The following is an 18501-nucleotide window of genomic DNA, read 5'->3' on the forward strand; positions in this document are numbered from 1 at the left end:
GGCCCACTTCGATCTGCTCTAGAGAACAGCCAACCACTCACAGAGAAACAGCTTCTTGTGGAAACTACAGAGATGACGTGTGAAGTATTAATTACCATTTTTACAAGAATCCTTGCTGCTTTGGTGGAGAGGGGGTATCTGATGACAGGCCCCAGCCGCTATCCACAGTTCATGGTTGACATCTGAGGGTTGAGAAACGTCCATCTTGAGGTCTACTTGATTTTCACTAGTCCTTACCAAATCAGAATGAGATATGCCTGGGGGGTAAGTGGCATCCTGATGGAAATCTGGTGGTGTCGCTTTGTTCAAAGGGTTAAGTGACATTTGCACTAAGGCTTCATTGATGAAGAATGAATTTTCGTGACATAAAGTCTCAGATCGATTAAGTTCCATTACCTGTGCAAGAAAAAACAGAATAAGTTCTTCAGCAATTTGCACCAGTTTTATAAGGTATTTATTCCTAATAGAATTCAGCAATCAAGACTTTAATGAGTATGGTAGAGGATATTACCCTTGACTCCCTCCTCCCACCCTCTTTTAATAAGCCAGTACCAAAAACTTCAATTTACAAAACATAGCATATCTTAAAAGAAATACAAATCAAATGAAAAAACATGTGCAGTAGTGTTACTGCCATTAAAGTGTTTCTACTTTAACGGAATAGCATTTTCACTTTTGCTAAATAAAAGTTGAAAACATTCATGTATATGTTAGGTATTTGCCACAAATATAATTTAGCCAACTAGAAAGGAAAATAAAATATAACACAGATCATTCTTATAAGCTTATCAACTTTTACAACTTTATATGCTATCATTAAAAAAGTATCTATGTGCACACAGTACAGAAAAGTAAACTCCTGGGACAAATGAAATTGTCAAGAGTGGTTCAAGAGGGTGCAAAACAAAACATGGAACGTTTCGAAAGGTTTTATTCTGACTAAACGTTAAACTACTCACGTTGACTGCCACTGGTGAAAAATGGATTTTGAATTTACTAGGTCCTTGTGGCTCAACTGGTAAAGAATCTGCCTGCAATGTGGGAGACCTGGGTTCAATCTCTGGGTTGGAAAGATCCCCTAGAGAAGGGAAAAGCTACCCTCTCCAGTACCCTGGCCTGGAGAATTCCAAGGACTACAGTCCATGGGGTCGCAAAGTCAGAAACTGAGCGACTTTCAGTTTCACTTTAGATCAAATTTACAAAAAAGAGAATAACTTGGAATAACAGAATAGTAGTATACTTGTTAAATTCAGCACCTGTGCATGGTACTAGCCAACGATCCACTGAAAGGTAAATCTCTACAGAACTCTGAAGACCAGAGCACAGACCTCTTCAAACATGAAACACACTCGTGCGGAGGGAGACTCCAGGACAAAACTCGCCTCACTGGGACAACTCGATTCTGTATTTCTTCCCTTGGTATCAAGGGCATCTATCATGAGTACCATGAACCCATGATCCAGAAGCACCCAGACTTTTCAAATGTGTGTATGTCAAGATGCATGCGCTTTGTCTCTGGCAGTTCCCAGCTCCTGCTCCCTACATATTGAGTCACTCTTGCGAGCTCTTACATGAGCAGCACAAAGACAGACGTGTGTTCAGTAGCTCCAAAACCACCACGACTGAAGCCATCTTACTCTGCCTCTGCGAGCCCAGGAGCCCCGTACCTCCAGGGTTCCTGGAGAAAACGCGGCGGGAAGGCTGCTCTGGCGGCCGTGCTTCCAGCGGCGCAGCAGGCTCTGCTGGGCCCGCATCCTCTCGCGCTCCGTCTCCACCAGGCGCTGGCCCTCGCGCAGCCGCTCCAGGCTCTGCTGGTAGTCCTGGAGCTGCCGGGCCAGCTGGCCGCGGCTCCCGAGCAGCAGCTCCTCCTGCGCCCGGCACTCCGTCTCGCGCTCCCGCAGCCGGCTGGCCCGGGCCTCCTGCTCGCGCCGCTGCAGGTCGCACCTGCGGAGCCAGCGCTGCTGGTCTTGCTGGAACTGGAGCTGCAGCTTGTGGGTGTCGGCCAGCTCCTCCCGCGGCTTCTCCAGGCTGCGGGACTTCTCCTGGTCCTGAAAGGGGCTGCCTCGGAACGCGGGGCCCGGGGCCAGGCTCTCCCGCTGCCGGAGAACCAGCCTGTGGATCTCAATGTGGCTATCCTGAATGGTCAAGGCGGCCTGTCAGAGCAGAGAGCAAGAAAGCAAAGGCGTCCATATCGTCCGCACCGTGAGCTGGCAGCACCTCTACACACGAAAGTATGACCGAATGATTCTCTCTGAACACGTCTCTCCTTGTTCTAAGTTACCTCCCGAGTCTGGCCTTGGCACTTCAGACAGGCTTGTCTGCATTTCCTTAGTGGTACAGTCTGAGACGTATACACAAAAGAAATAAAGCCCAAAAGGAATATTCTCTCTCTCCTTTGGAAATGTGGTTTGCTGCTGCTGTTGGGCAATATTTAAGCAAGTGTTCTGAGTAAGAATTCAGTCCATAAATTCACAAGACTGCCTTTCTGTGCCATTCCACATTATCTTTCTGGGGTCTTGACAGTCAATAATTCAGGAGAATTTAAGAATCTATATAAATCTGGTAGTACCTTTTGAGTCTCCAACCAGAAATTACTTAAGCTATATGACATACGTGAAGACATAAAAGTCAACCATTTGGAAGCTTTGCTAAGTAATCTTTTTTATAATAGCAGTTAACATCATATTTAGGAGATATATAAATGGTAAAGCTAGTCTCATTACTGTTATTTCTTTGTATTATAGCAGGAAGGTCATGCACAAAACACTAAGCTGGAATTCACCTGTTTGATAGAATGCTAAAAGGAGGGTGGAATGATTAGGGGGATATAGATACAGATTTGGAAATTACCAACCAAATTGAAATAAATTTTTTTTTTAGTTACGGTATCTACCTATTAAAAGTTTGGCAGTATCACAGGAAATAACTGCCAACTTTTGGAAGGATTCCACAAAATAAAACAAAAAAAATGTGAATGCCCTTGGAAGCTTTTATTTTCAAAAGTTCCCATTGAAAGTGCAAAGTAACAGAGAAGAGACAAATTGAAAATAGCCACATACTGGGTATGTGTGTGTACTGTGACTTATTATGAGAAATTATTACTCTCCAAGGGATAGATTCTCATTTTTCTTTCCTAAAAATTTAAAAAGCTATCCATGTAACAGATGCTGAGAAGATGAGGATTTGACGATTAGTTCTTTAGGTCAGCAGTTTCCTATACTTTTGAAGATTTAAGAATTAAAGTATACTTTAAATTAGTATTTGTTTTGGAACAAGACTCAAAAATGTATTCAGTGAGGTCTTTCGAAATGAAATGTTTCTAACTGTGAAAATCAATTAAAAATTGAAATTCACATGAATTTTTGATTATTGTCTTTCAGTGGTTATTATAAAGAAAACAGTGATACCATTGAAAATAGGTACTAATAACTTAGATCTTTAAATATGAAATAATAAGCCATTCAGGACTCTGCTGACCTGGCTAAAGCAAACTGTAGACTGTACATCACCAGTTAATTCTAACAATTCCTAAGGGCATCAGCAGAGTAAAACAAACAAAAAAATCCAATATTCTATACGCCAAAACTTCCATAGGCAATGATAACTCTCAGGTAAGGATTACAACTAGACTAATTAAACACTAACATGAAGTATTTTTCATCTACTTAACATTTGGGATAAAACAACTCTCTTCTGTAGCATAGGGGTGAAATGTGAAGACGGGATATACATCTTCGCATTTAAAGTTTACGTTTACATGTAAGACTGAGAACAGCACTTACTTTTCAAGCTTAGGAAAATTCCCAATTCACTCTCTCTCTCTTTTTTTAAATTATACTGAAGTATAGTTGGTTTACAGTGTTGTGCTACTTTCTGATGTACAGCAAAGTGATTTAGTTGTACACATATCCTTAGTCTCTCAACTTTTCTCTGCTGAAGTGTGTCCTTTCCTTTCTGTCTTGCCTATACCTCATCTCTAACTCTATTCTTCTAACACAGGAATCAAATTTCATTTTCATCTGATTCAAAAATGCTATGTAAAACACTTTAATCATGCATAAGAGATTCAGCTTCAAAGGAGATGACTGCCATGAACAGAAATCTTTCAGAGCACATAGCCTTAAGCCAGCTCAAAAGCATTGGTTAAGAGAACACGCTCTAGAGTTTGGTATTTGCTTCAACCTAATGTTGCAAAAACGAGGTCATTTAGGTCACCCAGCTTTTCTGAACCTTGAATCCACAGAAGGCTGCATTTAAGGTTGAAAAGAACAGATAGAAAGCTTGTGAGTGTATTCACCCAGCAAACAATGGGACACTCAATGTTTTCATCTCCCAAAAGCTAACGAAATACACTCATGCTATATTCCTTCTCAGTTAAAATGTAGAAGAAACAATATTTGTTTTACATGAGAAATTAATCTCTAAGAACATCTACCCCAGTCCAGCATATCTAATGTAAGATACTAAAAGTATTCCCACTAAATCTTGAATAAGACAAGGGTGGCCACTATTATTTACTATTTAATATTATTATGGCCACTATTGAGACATTTCAGAATTTCTAATCAAAGGAGTAAGTCAAGAAAATAAAATTAATTTAATCATTGAAGAGTAGCCATGATACCATACTTCCAATTTTTTACTACTTTGAATACGCCAGAGTCAAAAAAAAAAGTGCTAAAACAAAAATTCGATGAGTTTGCCTATTTAAAAAAATAAATCAATACTGTATCTATGCCAGCAACCAGTAAGGGGGAAACATAATGAAAAAAAGAATATTCTGTTCACAATAGGAACAGAGACAAATATCCAGGAATAAACTTAGCAGAAAAAAAGTACCCACATGAAGAAAATTACAGAGATTTCCAACAGAACATAAAATAACATATTCTCAGTCAAGAGAACCAATTATTGCCAAAGTGCCAATTTTCCCCAACTTAATTCATAAATATAGTAGTATTTTAATTAAACTCTGTCAGTATAAGTTTAAGAAATTTGTCAGAGTGATTCAAAAGCTTTTATGAAAGAACATTCAGATATTTAAGAGAGTGGTACTTATCTTAATAATCTTAATAGATACAATAATGCTACTAGATCAAGAATAGGCAGATGATCAATAGAACATCAAAGACATTTTGATGTAGTCAAAGTATTGACTCAATAACAAAACAGCAAATGTAGCATGACTATCCTTTCTGATGAAAACTTAGTATCAGACTTTATTTTCTTTTAATATTCAACAGATTTAAGATATGAAATCTGAATGACAATAAACCGGTGGGGGGGTGGTTAATTTCAGTAGTAACCAAAAAATGCAAATTAAGGTCGTGAGCTACCTTGCCTTATTTTCATAAAGAGGAGAAGTAGAGAGGGATGCTAAGTATTTTGACAATGTCTTTCAAAAACCTCAAAAACTGATTTCAGTAATTTATCCTACGGACACACTCAGATATGTTCAAAGAGGTCAGTGCACGAAGATGTGTGCTATAGTAGTATTAACAGAAAAGTATAAACTGTGTGTGTATGTGTGTTAGTCACTTAGTGGTGTCTCTCTCCTTGTGACCCCTTGAACTGTAGCCCACCAGGCTCCTCTGTCCATGCGATTCTTCAGGCAAGAATACTAGAGTGGGTTGCCATTCCCTTCTCCAGGGGATCTTCCTGACCCAGGGATCGAACATGGATCTCCTGCACTGCAGGCCGATTCTTTGCCATCTGAGCCACCAGGGAAGCCATAAACTATGAGGGATGGATTAATTCCACAGACCTGAATATTATACAACCATTAACAATTGTGCTGTAGAGACAACAGATGACAGAGAGGTACAGGCTCCAAGGGTACACATAAAATGATTTTTAAAAACTGGAGGGATACATAGCCCCAGACAACAGTAATTCTCTCCACAGAATTCTCTCTCACAAGTCATTTTATTTTACTTAGATGTATCAAGATTTTTCTATAAATTTGTCTATAAACATTGCTTTCACATCATTTAAAAATATTTTTTAACTCGCAAATTAAGCAATTGGATGTATTCAGCCTTTCTTGTGCAGGACCTAGGGGATCATCCAGCCCCAGAGCCCTCATTTTTCGGATGCCTGTCCTTCCCGGACAGACAGGGAGCATCTGATGGGAGACTCTGTGGGCCACTTGCCCTTGCGTGGTCAGCCTTCATCACGGTGCCTGGCCCAGGGAGGGTACTCAGTAAATGTTGGGTGGATGAACCAAGGAAGCAACGGAAGAGCATGTGAATTATCTGACTGCCCCAAAGGCCTAAGGCCACATGTGGAAGTGAAAAGAGTTTAGGTGTGAATTTAAGTTTTCACCAGAAAATGTGAAGTCATACTACACTCACTTAAGAGTTTCATTGCAAACTTCCAGCCAGATCATATTCATCAATATTTTTTAAAGATATGAACTGTTTTATGGTTTCAGAGAAGAATGGTATATAAACTACAGTAATGGCGATGCCTCGTGATTACAAAACCAGGTGAAGCTCAAAGAATCAGCAGAGTTACACTTGGGGTGGAGGTGGAGGGTTGGTGTTCTTTTAAGATCATTCATTACCTCTCAAATGTTCTAAATTTTAAAGTCTGGGACTCATCACATAAAGTGAATTGCATGAGGGAAAACATTCACAGGGTCAGAGCATAGTTACCTGAAGGCTATATAAGAGACGAGTTAAATTCTGTATCGCTTGTATAATCTGAAAAATAAGATTGTGAGTGTCAAATTTTTGAAAAAGCATTCATTATGCACAAAGAAAGAAAGGATGGTGACATATTTAAGGTATGCAGAGCTCACCTCTGACTGCCAAGAACCTGGGAAACTTCTATATTCCACCTAAAATACATAAAAACATAAAGAAAATGAACACTCACTCCACTCTTAAAAGGCTGCACTGCAGTGTTCCACAGCCTATGACCTCAGGGAAATCACTGCTCTTGCTCGAAAACTCTTCCATAGTGACTTTTCTTCCCAGAAAGCCAAGTCTATAGAATTAAACCACCACCTGACGAGAGAGAGCCCCCTCTGGGCAGCCTTGTATCTGAGCTGCAGGGCCACTTCCTCCCAGACCCACTCGGCCCTCCCTTAGGACACCCAGGGAAGATGCAGGCTCAAAGTGACCAAATGTACCTCATGCAAGCCGGGTTGTAAACGGTGCTCTCTGCACCCAGGCTAGTCTCTCGGGCCAGGCTTGTATCCTGGAGGCCAGATTCAGAAACTACAGGTCATCATGCCCAGTCTCTAACTCACTTTGAGATTTGGGAAGTCATAATTGCCGCTGGCTGGGAGGAGAAACCAGACCCAGAGGCAGCTCAGAAGACAGCGCTCAGCTGGCCGGCCTCCTCCCGCTGAGAGCTCCCGGGGCCCACGCGTGGGCACCTAGGAGAAGCCCTGGCAGCACAGGCCTTGAAGGAGGCCACAGGAGACCATGTGCTCCTTGTGGGCGGTGGGGTGGGGGGTGCATCTCCATTGCACACATTGAGCGCACATGTGCATAGTGAGGCTTTCCAGTTTTCAGCATGCAACATTTGTCTATTTGTTTACCGTCTCTTTTCTCTCATTAGGATGCAAGCCAATGAGTAGCAAGATTTTATCTGTGTATTCAGTGCTGTGTCTGCAAACCTAAGAGGGCTGCCTGGCGTGTAAGGGACACGCACACGCCATACTATAGATAAAGAGTGAGCAGCCACTGTGTCCTCCACACATCACACTATGGGGATCCTCAGAGTTGCTGCCTTCCAAGGGCCTGCAGCCTCCCGCACACCGCTTGTGGTCTTGTCTGAGCAGCTTGAAATCAAACCTCAAGGAACAGTTCTCAGGTAACCTGAAACTTGTTACATTCAATTAGTTCAGGCTGATGAGGCCACTGTGATGAGCTAGCCCGGCCTTTTCTCCCTACCCGCTCGCTCTTCACCCTACAACTGCCCATGAAAGCTTTCACAAGCAGCATCTCGAACAGGGGAAGGACAAATGATGGGAAAAGAGATGAAGCTTAGTCATTAGAGCTGTGGCCCACCCTGGGGAAGATAACAAGAGCTGAGAACGCCCCGTTCCATAGTGAATTTTGGAGTTCTCTCCACTCTTCTGATTTTGTCCCTGCTCTACACTCCACTGTGTTTGTAAGAAGAAGATTGTACAGGACATAATTTTTATACTCTATAAAAATTAGATGCACAGAAATGAGTTGGATTATGCCATATGAAGTCACTTGTTCCCAAGATCCACTAAGTTTGATAGGAGACAGGAATTGTGAAATGTCATCTTTTTAATGGAGTTGGTCCGCCACCTTGTGGGGAATGTACAGAGCTGCATTGGGTGCTTTACACACAGGATATTTTGACATTTGGGTTACAAATCTGAAATTTTGAAAATTTTTTTCAGAAATGCTTCTTTTTAAACCTTACCATATTAAGAAAGATAATTACAAAAACAGCCATCATATACTTCTTTAAAGCGTGATCTCAAATGATTCTGCTCTATAGGTCAATTCATTTCTCAAAATGCCTTATTAATGGCAAAATTTTCCAGGTTAGGTCCATCCAAAGAGGAACCTGGACACCTCATCTCTTACCTGGGACGGAATCATGGAAGGGGAGGACTTCAGGGGTGGAAGCCACCTCAGGTTTCCATTCAAAACTACTCAGCCCTTCCCCCACTTCCCTCCTCTAATAACAAAAAAGCAGCTGGAAACTACAGACTTGAAAGTGAAGTTTGCCCTGAAAAGAGCGGAAAAGCAGGAATGTTTTAAGATGAAAGAACTTAGAAAGCTTACAGTCAGAATAAGTGGAGTGAAATCTAATGACTATATTCATTTTGGCCTATGAAGTTTGAAAAAACAGTAAATCACAGCCATCTTTTCTATGGCTCTTAAAATATCTTTGATTTCTCAGTCATATGTAATATACACAAAAATATCTATGAAATACAAAATGTTACATAAATAAGATCTGACAGATGTCATGTCCCCACATTAACACACTGTGGTATCCCTAATGTATCTAATTCAATTTTAGACAAAGTAACTCTTGAGCCCAGATAACCCTGGGAAGGCCCACTAGCCACCTCCCAGAACCATGTTCTTATTCCCCATCTCCCTCCGACATCTCAGTTTCATCTGACGTTAATAGGAAATTTCACTTTAAAAGAGTGTGTTGTAACCTATGTGTATAGTACGCACAAGGAAAGGTGATGCCAGGAAGCAAAAACTGATTAGGTTAACTACAAGACCATCCAAAAGGCAGGCGCCAGCGAGAGAGGTAACAGGAAAACAATCAGAAACGAGAGGAAGGGAAGAGAAAGTGAAGCAGCCAGGGTACTCCAAAGTCAAAATTATTTCTGCCACTTTGGCGTCACCTGGTTGCGTAAGGGCCTGCCAGCCCAGGACCACCTCTCAGCCAAGAGGTGCGAAATGTCACGGGTGAAAAGCTGGAGGTTTGCAGGGCGGCAAGTGAGACCAGGAGCAAGAGCGCAGACACACAAATAAACATTTGAGTTTTCAATCTTTTTAATAACGTTTCATTCGTTTCTTGGTTTACACCTACACGATATTAGAAAAGCAAGAACATTTTAAGAAAAAAGGTAGAAAGTTTAAGTACGAATACTGAAATGGAGAACAATGCAGGAAAACACTTGCGGACTATTCACTGCCGAGGACAGACCAGGAGCTGAGGTTGTTTTATTACACAAAGTAACCGGTGCCATTTACTAACAAGTCAGTTCACAATACCTTCTCCCCCGCATCAGAAACCGCCAGGTCGGTTCCCACACCCTGGGTCCCGGCATCCACATCCCAACAGCCTCTTCCTCCTGTCCCTTCTGTGACTAGTGCTGGAAGCACATCGTTGAGACAGAAACAAAAAGGACATCATCAAACATCAGCCAGCGGACGGGGTCCCTGGTACACAGCTGACACATATTCCAAGGTAAGAAACATCACAACGTCACATGTATCGAACATTCTTCTACGAGGTGCTAAAACAGAACAGAGTAAAGTGCAGAGTCCCTGCCCCCAGGGAGCTTACACACTAGTAGGTGCCAAGGGGACCCGTGGCATCCAGCTTTCTACTTTTCTTTCTTTCTGGCGAGAGATGTCTGGGTGATTTCTGTGGTACTAAGACGGTAGGATCCTGCATCTCACATTCACTTAATGGGGAAAGAGGCCTGGGGAGGGTCAAATAAAAACAGGCGCAGCGGAAGAAAAGCGAGGGCTGGCAGACCAGCTCTAAGGAGACAGGTCTGGGAAGCCTCCCTCAGGGCTGGTACAAGAGTAGCAGACCATCAGCGAGGGAGGGAGGCATCGAATAGTAGGCATGAAACATCTTTCTAAGCAGGTGAAGAAGGCGAAAACTGTATGAGCTTAGAGTCATGAAACTGAGAAGCTGTCCTTATCTCCAAATAACTTACTAGTAATATTTTCAATACTTTCCAAGTGTGTTTTTTCCCTTACAATTCTTGCTTATGCTCTAAATTCACAAACACTGTAATTACTCTATACTTAATGTATGCAAACACAGAAATATTTTTAGCCCAGAAATATGTTTAAGTACCAAATAGATTTCACTCCATCCGTTAAATCTCCAACGGTGGGATTTTATTTATTTATGTATCCACCCATGTGAACTCAGTTAAAATTTATACCATGTCCATCTTGCACAGATTAAAACTGGACTTTCCAAAAGCCCTTCCCACACCAAATTTCACTGGAACCCTGCCCAGTCAGGACCTGGTGAAATAAATATTCATTTGTGACACTGTTTATAATTTTTTTCCTCGGTACTATCTTGGAACTTTATTTCTGATGAAGGAAATACTTTTTTCTTTATTTAAATTAATTAAAAAATACTTAGATCTCTGGAAAATGAGAGTCTTCTATGATTCCAAAGGCCTCTTTTATTATGAAAAAGCTTTTGTTTAAGCAGAACCTGCTTCAAATTATATCAGCTAAAATTTAAGTTCATCTTGCCCAAGCTGGTCAGTGCTTCCTCCATAGTGAAGGGACACTTTATAGAGATTTTTCTGGCACTCAAAAATGGTTCAACTCTTGGATATTATTCCTAACTCTCAGAGAGATGCCAAAAGAATTAGCCATTCTCTCTCTTGTCCCTATCATAGACATGAGGACCACCAAATAGAGAAAGAAGCTGACGGTGAGCCAGATGAAGGCAAGGAGAGTGGAATGGATCAGGTCCCTCTGCTCCTGTATTCTCTTTCAGAACAGACAAGAGGGTCTTCATAATTTCACAGGAAGTAGATTTACCTGTCTACCTGATTAGGTATATTGAGGACTGAAAACAGAGGGCCTTGCTTGGTCTGTAGTCTCAGACTGACATGGGCCTGACTTAGAAGGACCCAGTCCTTGAAGCCTGTCGTAGGACTAACCCATCCAGTTACAGACTTCTTGTTTAGGGAAGTGTTTTTCACCCTCATCAACTCTATAAAGCACATCAAACTCCAGGAGCACCGTGTTCCGGTCCAGCCCCAGCACTGAACACCGACCTGCCCCTCCTCTACAGGAACCCTGACATCAGGCCGCTGGGAACAGGCTCTGGATGGTTCTAGCAGATGTCAGGGGAGATGACGGCCCGGTCTGATGGGAGGTGGGTGCGGCCTGTGCCCGGAGCAGCTGCTGGAGCTGAGCGGAGCCTCTCCAGCTGTCCCTGGGCTGAGGCTGAGAGCGGCAGATCCCTACTCGTATTTTTAGCTAGAACTTCCTCAATGGCATACTGAGGTTCTTCTTTAAAAAGGAAATCACCCGGGGCAGTACAACTCCCCTGACGAATCTGGGCTGTGTCGAAATGAAAAACATATGTGCACATTCTGAAAATAGAAACCCAGGATTAGATAAAGTAGAACCCAAGAGAGGAAAATAATTATTGGTGCTAGTTTTAAAAAATGTATAAAATTTTAAAACTGGACTGCTTCCATTCATCTCTTAATTAACCAAGGGATGCTATTAAAGAAATTCTAAGGCAATTTAATCCACCAATCTCCACCACTAAAAGACAGCTTATCTTGAGCATAGAAGACCTGGCGGAAGGAAGGTTTTTAATCACCAGGATATAATGAAAACTGTGCTTGTATCTCAAAAACCTCTAGAGAACTAAATATTTAGCTTACAACTACACATATGATTAGGTTTTGAGAAATTACTGAAATCAACTTACTACATTCTATTTTTCTGTATTTAAAGTATTCTGAAACACTGTTTAATAAATGAATTACGACCTCAACTTTGAGGTATAACAACATTGATCAAGAATCTTTTGGTACTTCTGCCTTTAACCAAAACACTAGATTTCACGTGTGTGTATATGTGGGCGTGGGTGTACGTGTCTTGCATGTGTGCAGGCACGCATTAGATTTTAGTTTTCTGAGTGTTGTTTTCTCAGTTGACCATATGAGATGAAAGTAAAGGACTTACTCTTTAATGAACTGCAGGGACCCTTTTCCAAAAATCCCCAAAACTGCCAAAGCTCTTGCAAGACTGTATTCAGTTAAGTCACAGCCAACACAAGGCAGGGTAGGGTTTGGGGAAGGTCACTGCTTGCCTGGGTAACCTACAGGTAGGCAGCGTCACCTACCACTGTTCTTTCAGTCCTGGCCCTTGGAACACCAGTGTCACTATTTTAGGTAAAGTAGGCTAGTGCATTTATTCTCAGATTTTTTCCTAAAGAATATACTCAGTACCCTCCAAATCAGGGCACAGTTGTTGCCTTCATTTTATGTGCCCACTCTATGCTCCAGGGACCTGTGCCCAGGCTCATTGCCAAGGCCACACGCTCACTTACAAGCAGTAGACGGTCCTGGTGCGTCCTGAGAGGTGAGCACGTCCGGCAGAGCAGGTTCTCCACAGCCTTCCTCAGCAGACTGACACGCATCGCTCATCTGGGAAGCCTTCACTGCCACTTGCAGGCTCTCAGCTGAGGAGGAGGAAGAAAACAAAAGTCAATTTAAAATACACACACACACACACACACACACACACACATTTTTTATTTAGTTCAGGGGTTAGCAAACTGTATTTTACCTGTGTCTGTTTTTATATGACCCAGGAGCTAAAAATGACTTTTACCTTTTTTACAGTTGTATTAAAATACACATTCATGCACAAAGAAGACTGTGTTCCCAAAAAACTGTACATAGCCTGCAGAGCCTAAAATATTTACTATCTGGCCCTTTACAGAAAAAGTTTACCAACCTGAATTCTAGACCAGTACTTTCAGTATCATTTTATGATACAGGACTAATTCAATTTGAAAAAAACTCACAGTATAAAATAATTCAAATGCAACTTTCAGTAAAATAGCATGCTTTAAAAAAAAAACTTCCTGAAATTCAGTTAATTTAAATATAATGTCAGGCATTAGGATTTTCAAACTTGCTACTCAGAAATATTAGTTATTCTTCAAACGAGAATTTCCCTAAACATGCCTTAAATAAAATACAGGTTCCCAATCCTTACCCTCGACCTACTAGATCAGATTATCCAGAGGAGAAAACAGAGGAGTTGAATTTTAAAGAGCACCAAAGGCTACTCTTGAGATCTGGTAAGACTGGGAAACACCACACCGAGAAAGTCAAGTTTTTAATGACAATGGAAAGTTTGCAATTAGCATGTAGAATAGTATAATTCTGAGGACTCTACAAGTATTTCTAAAACACTGTCCAGTGATTCAATTTAGCAACTACTCATTGAGCACCTACTCTGTTTGGGGGCCACTGGGCATCTGCTAACTAATAAGGTGAGTTTGCAGAGGAGACACATACAGCTAAGTCTACTGCAGGGCGATGCACATCAGTGCCAAGTTCTACCATCCAGGTGTCAGAGCGTCACAGAATGCCCAGCAGCACAGGCTAAAATTGTGAGCAGGTAATAAAGGTCCATCCAGTCAAGAATATGGTTTTTCCAGTGGTCATGTATGGATGTGAGAGTTGGACTATAAAGAAAGCTGAGCACCGACCGAAGAATTGATGCTTTTGAACTGTGGTGTTGGAGAAGACTCTTGAGAGTCCCTTGGACTGCAAGGAGATCCAACCAGTCCATCCTACAGGAGATCAGTCCTGGGTGTCCATTGGAAGAACTGATGCTGAAGGTGAAGCTTCAATACTTTGGCCACCTGATATGAAGAGCTGACTCATTTGAAAGACCCTGATGCTGGGAAAGATTGAGGGCAGGAGGAGAAGGTGACAACAGAGGATGAGATGGTTGGATGGCATCACCGACTCAATGGACATGGGTTTGGGTGGACTCTGGGACTTGGTGATGAACAGGGAGGCCTGGCGTGCTACGGTTCATGGGGTCGCAGAGTCAGACACAACTGAGCGATTGAACTGAACTTATGTGATATCATCAAGGATAATGAGAGGGCCCCTGGCTCATGTCAAGCCAGCCTTTTGGCTTTATTTCTAAAACCTCTCTTGTCTCTACCCACTTCTCCCTACTTGCATTGCACATAGTCCTGGTCCAGACCAAGGCCCCAGCCTCTCTCATTGTAACCACTTCTTAACAGTCTCCAGGCAAACTATTCTCCTTCTGATCTTGTTTTCCATTCATCAACCCTCATTCTTTTCAAGACATAAATAAGATCATGCTACACCCATGATTAAAAGCTTCCAAAAACTAACTTTCCATTGGTTTTGGAATAAAATCTCCCTCTCCCTCTCTCTTTAACCACAGTCTACAAATATCTGGTCCCTGCCCACCCATAGTACAGTCTCCTCTGCCTCCTGCCACCTGGCCTTCCTTCTTTCATTGAACATGCCAAGCTCATTCCCAAAGTAGGGGCTACAAACTCACATTCTCTCAGCCCATTCTCAGGAATTGTCTTCCCCTAGGTCTCCAGACAGTTGGCTTCTCATCAGTCAATTCTTACCTCAAAACATAACCTCAGAGCAGTCTTCCCTGACCTCTCTACAGTAAAGCCTTCCCCTCCATCCAATCCCATTATCTTATTTTCTTGTGGCTTTCTGAAATTACCTTGTTTCTTTGTGTATTGTTTACTAGAGATTTTTATGAAAGCATTACCCTTTCCTTAGTTGGCACCAACAATAGTGCACTTGGTTCAGTTCAGTTCCTCAGTCGAGTCCGACTCTGTGACCCCATGGCCTGCAGCACGCCAGACCTCCCTGTCCATCACCAACTCCCACAGCTTGCTCAAACTATGTCCATCAAGCCAGTGATGCCATCCAACCATCTCATCCTCTGTCATCCCCTTCTCCTCCTGCCTTCAATCCTTCCCAACATCAGGGTCTTTTCCAACGAGTCAGTTCTTCGCACCAGGGGGCCAACGTATTGGAGTTTCAGCTTCAACATCAGTCCTTCCAGTGAATATTCAAGACTGATTTCCTTTAGGACTGACTGGTTTGATCTCCTTGCAGTGCAAGGGACTCTCAAGAGTCTTCTCCAACACCACAGTTCAAAAGTATCAATTCTTGGGTGCTCAGCTTTCTTTATAGTCCAACCCTAACATCCATACATGACTACTGGAAAAACCATAGCTTTGACTAGACAGACCTTTGTTAGCAAAGTAGTCTCTGCTTTTTAATATGCTGTCTAGGTTGGTCATAGCTTTTCTCCCAAGGAGCAAGTGCCTTTTAATTTCATGGCTCCAGTCACCATCTGCAGTGATTCTGGAACCAAAAAAAAAAAATAGTCTGTCACTGTTTCCATTGTTTCCCCATCTATTTGCCATGAAGTGATGGGATCAGATGCCACGATCTTAGTTTTCTGAATGTTGAGTTTTAAGCCAGCTTTTCACTCTCCTGTTTCACTTTCATCAAGAGGCTCTTTAGCTCCTCTTCATTTTCTGCCCTAAGGGTGGTGTCATCTGCATATCTGAGGTTATTGATATTCCTCCCGGCAATCTTGATTCCATCTTGTGCTTCATCCAGCCTGGCATATCGCGTGATGTAGTCTGTATATAAGTTAAATAAGCAGGGTGACAATATACAGCCTTGATGTACTCCTTTCCCAATTGGGAACCAGTCTGTTGTTCCATGTCCAGTTCTAACTGTTGCTTCTTCACCTGCGTATAGATTTCTCAGGAGGCAGTTAAGGTGGTCTGGTATGGACATGGTAGGTAGATGCCTAATGAACATCTGATGAATAAATGAGTGAGAGATTCTCCATCAGTGGACTCCACTTTAGATCATCTCTATGCCCTCCTCAGGCTTTCCAGGTAGCTCTGCTGGTAAAGAATCTGTCTGCAACGCAGGAGATCCTGGTTTGACTCCTGGGTTGGGAAGATGCCCTGGAGAATGGATAGGCTACCCACTGCAATATTCTTGGGCTTCCCTGGTGACTCAGACACTACAGAATCCACCTGCAATGCAGGAGACCTGGGTTCGATCCCTGGGTTGGGAAGATACCCTGAAAAAGGGCATGGCAACCCGCTCTAGTGTTCTTTTTTTTTTTCCACTCCAGTATTCTTGCCTAGAGAATCCCCACAGACAGAGGAGCCTGGTGGGCTACAGTCCATGGGGTCACAAAGAGTCAGATATGACTGAGTGACTAAGCACACATGCCCTCCTTAAGAGCTCAGTTTCCTCAACTGTGAAACAGATGCAACAGATTCCATGATTTCTAAATCCTCTTCCAGAGGTAGTGTTCTGAGATTTCTAAGACAGAACTTACCAAATGTTTTCTGCAAACAACCAGAGAGTAAATATTTTAGGCTTTGTGGGCCTACTGCACCTATTCAGTTGCCTGTTGCAACTATTCATCTTTGCCATTGTAGTAAGAAAGCCGCCATAGACAAAGGAGACGCATGGGTGTGCCTGTGTCCCAACAGAACTATTGCTATAAAAACACGTGGTGGGAGGTGGGGCACATTTAGTCCTCGGTCTGTAACTCACCAACCCGTGTGCTGGATGACAGCATCCCCCGCCACTCTCAGGTGGTGGCTTTTTATCTCCCAAGCCCTCCATCTATCGTCACTTCCAGTCTATTAGCCCTATTTCCTCCCTAAACCTGTTTTTCCTTTGAATTTTATGCCACCAGATTACACCACTTATTGGCCCTCCTGGTTGTTATTCACCTACAGATTCCTTAAGCAACATGGCACCTGGTATGAATCCTCTCATGTACCCCAATGCAACTCCTGTCAAAATTCTCTGTCATCGCAACTCTATGAACATAGTCCTCCAATAGCCTGGCCTCTCATCTCCCTAACTTTTCCCCCTTCATTGACCTCGTCCTCCACTCTACCTCAGCCAGCAACTCCCATGGTTGTACCCTAGACTCTGTTATCTCCACACTGCACCAGAGGACTCCTTTAAAAACACAAATCAAGACATTCCTCTACTCAAAACTCTGTACTGCTTCCCTTGTCACTCACAATGAAATTAAAAGTACTTCACCTTGATCTCATCTATGTAACCCAAGTCCTAGGTGCTCTAACTCATCTCCTGCCACTTTCCACCCCTATTTCACTCCACCTGCACTGTCCCCTTTGCTGTTCCTCAAACAAGCTGGGTGCGCGCCGGCCTCGGGGCCTTTGCACCTGCACTTCTCCATCTGAAACATTCTTTCCCCAGCCATCTACTCTGCTTTCTCACTTCTCTCTTGTCTGCTCACATATCACCATATCAAAGAGCTCTTCTCTGGTCATCCTATCAAAAATAGGACCTCCCCAAGCCCAACACTCTCTATTCCCCTTATCCTTATTTTCCTTCATAGCACTTGAACCAAACTGACATTTTTAAAAAAAAATACATTTTGCTGTTTCTGGAATCAGTAAGGACTCTGTTTCTGAATAATAAGGGTTTATTCTGCTATATCTTCAGCTCCAAGACCATAGCACATGGCACATAGTAGCTGCTTAATAAACATTTTGGGAGTCTGTTGAGAAAAATCCTTTTGGAAGCAACTTACCCTCTTTCAGTGCTGCGGCCAGTAATGAGGCTGCCTGGGGAGGCTCTCCAGGGTCTGGTTTAATGAGGAGGTGGGGCTCTAGATGGACATCCTCATATCCACTCAGTTCTCCAAGTTTCGCATAGATATGCAGCTTCTCTTCCAAACATGTGCAAATTTGTTGATCTTGGTTACTGAGTATTTCTAAGAAATAGTATTTATCATTGAAAATTATCACATGAATACAACAAATGAAAACTCAGGCTCTAAGACAAAAATGTTGCTAATTAGCAAGCAGGACGGTTGAACAGGTCAAGTACAAGTCACTGGGTGGGACAAACATAGATTCAAATCCTAAATTTCTATTTGGTGACTGTAGCTTCCAGCAGATGATTAAACATCTTCCACTGTCTCTTCTGTAAATTTGTTGTACTCAATAAATGTTCATTTCCCTTCCAATTCCCCTAATTCCAGAAAACCTTGCAAAGCCAATCATTGTTTATTCAGGCTGTTTTCTATTAAGACTAAACATGAAGCTCAGGAATGAAAATTGAGGCAGCACTGTCCACGATGAGCGCTTCCCACAAGGGAAAACAATGCAAGGGCTGGAACGCTCGGCCTTCAGCCAGTCCTGGTCAAAACCAAA

The 18501-nt window shown here is 42.5% G+C and overlaps 1 protein-coding gene across 11 annotated transcripts in view; it reads right to left on the minus strand.

Annotated features, from left to right (window-relative positions):
* ARHGEF28 (Rho guanine nucleotide exchange factor 28) overlaps positions 1 to 18501 on the minus strand; it is a 323435-nt gene that overhangs the window by 33939 nt on the left and 270995 nt on the right. For 6 of the 11 annotated variants that reach the window (XM_061129550.1, XM_061129546.1, XM_061129548.1 and 3 more), the window contains 7 exons: positions 17877 to 18059; positions 12793 to 12924; positions 9732 to 9832; positions 6803 to 6841; positions 6657 to 6704; positions 1668 to 2153; positions 96 to 396 (listed from right to left, as the gene is read on the minus strand). In XM_061129550.1, coding sequence (XP_060985533.1) covers positions 96 to 396; positions 1668 to 2153; positions 6657 to 6704; positions 6803 to 6841; positions 9732 to 9832; positions 12793 to 12924; positions 17877 to 18059 — 1290 coding nt within the window. The other 5 variants (XM_061129551.1, XM_061129552.1, XR_009690540.1 and 2 more) reach the window with 5 other exon arrangements.

The sequence above is a fragment of the Dama dama genome, chromosome 25 (assembly GCF_033118175.1).
Source record: "Dama dama isolate Ldn47 chromosome 25, ASM3311817v1, whole genome shotgun sequence".
In the NCBI taxonomy this organism is placed as follows: Eukaryota; Metazoa; Chordata; class Mammalia; order Artiodactyla; family Cervidae; genus Dama; species Dama dama.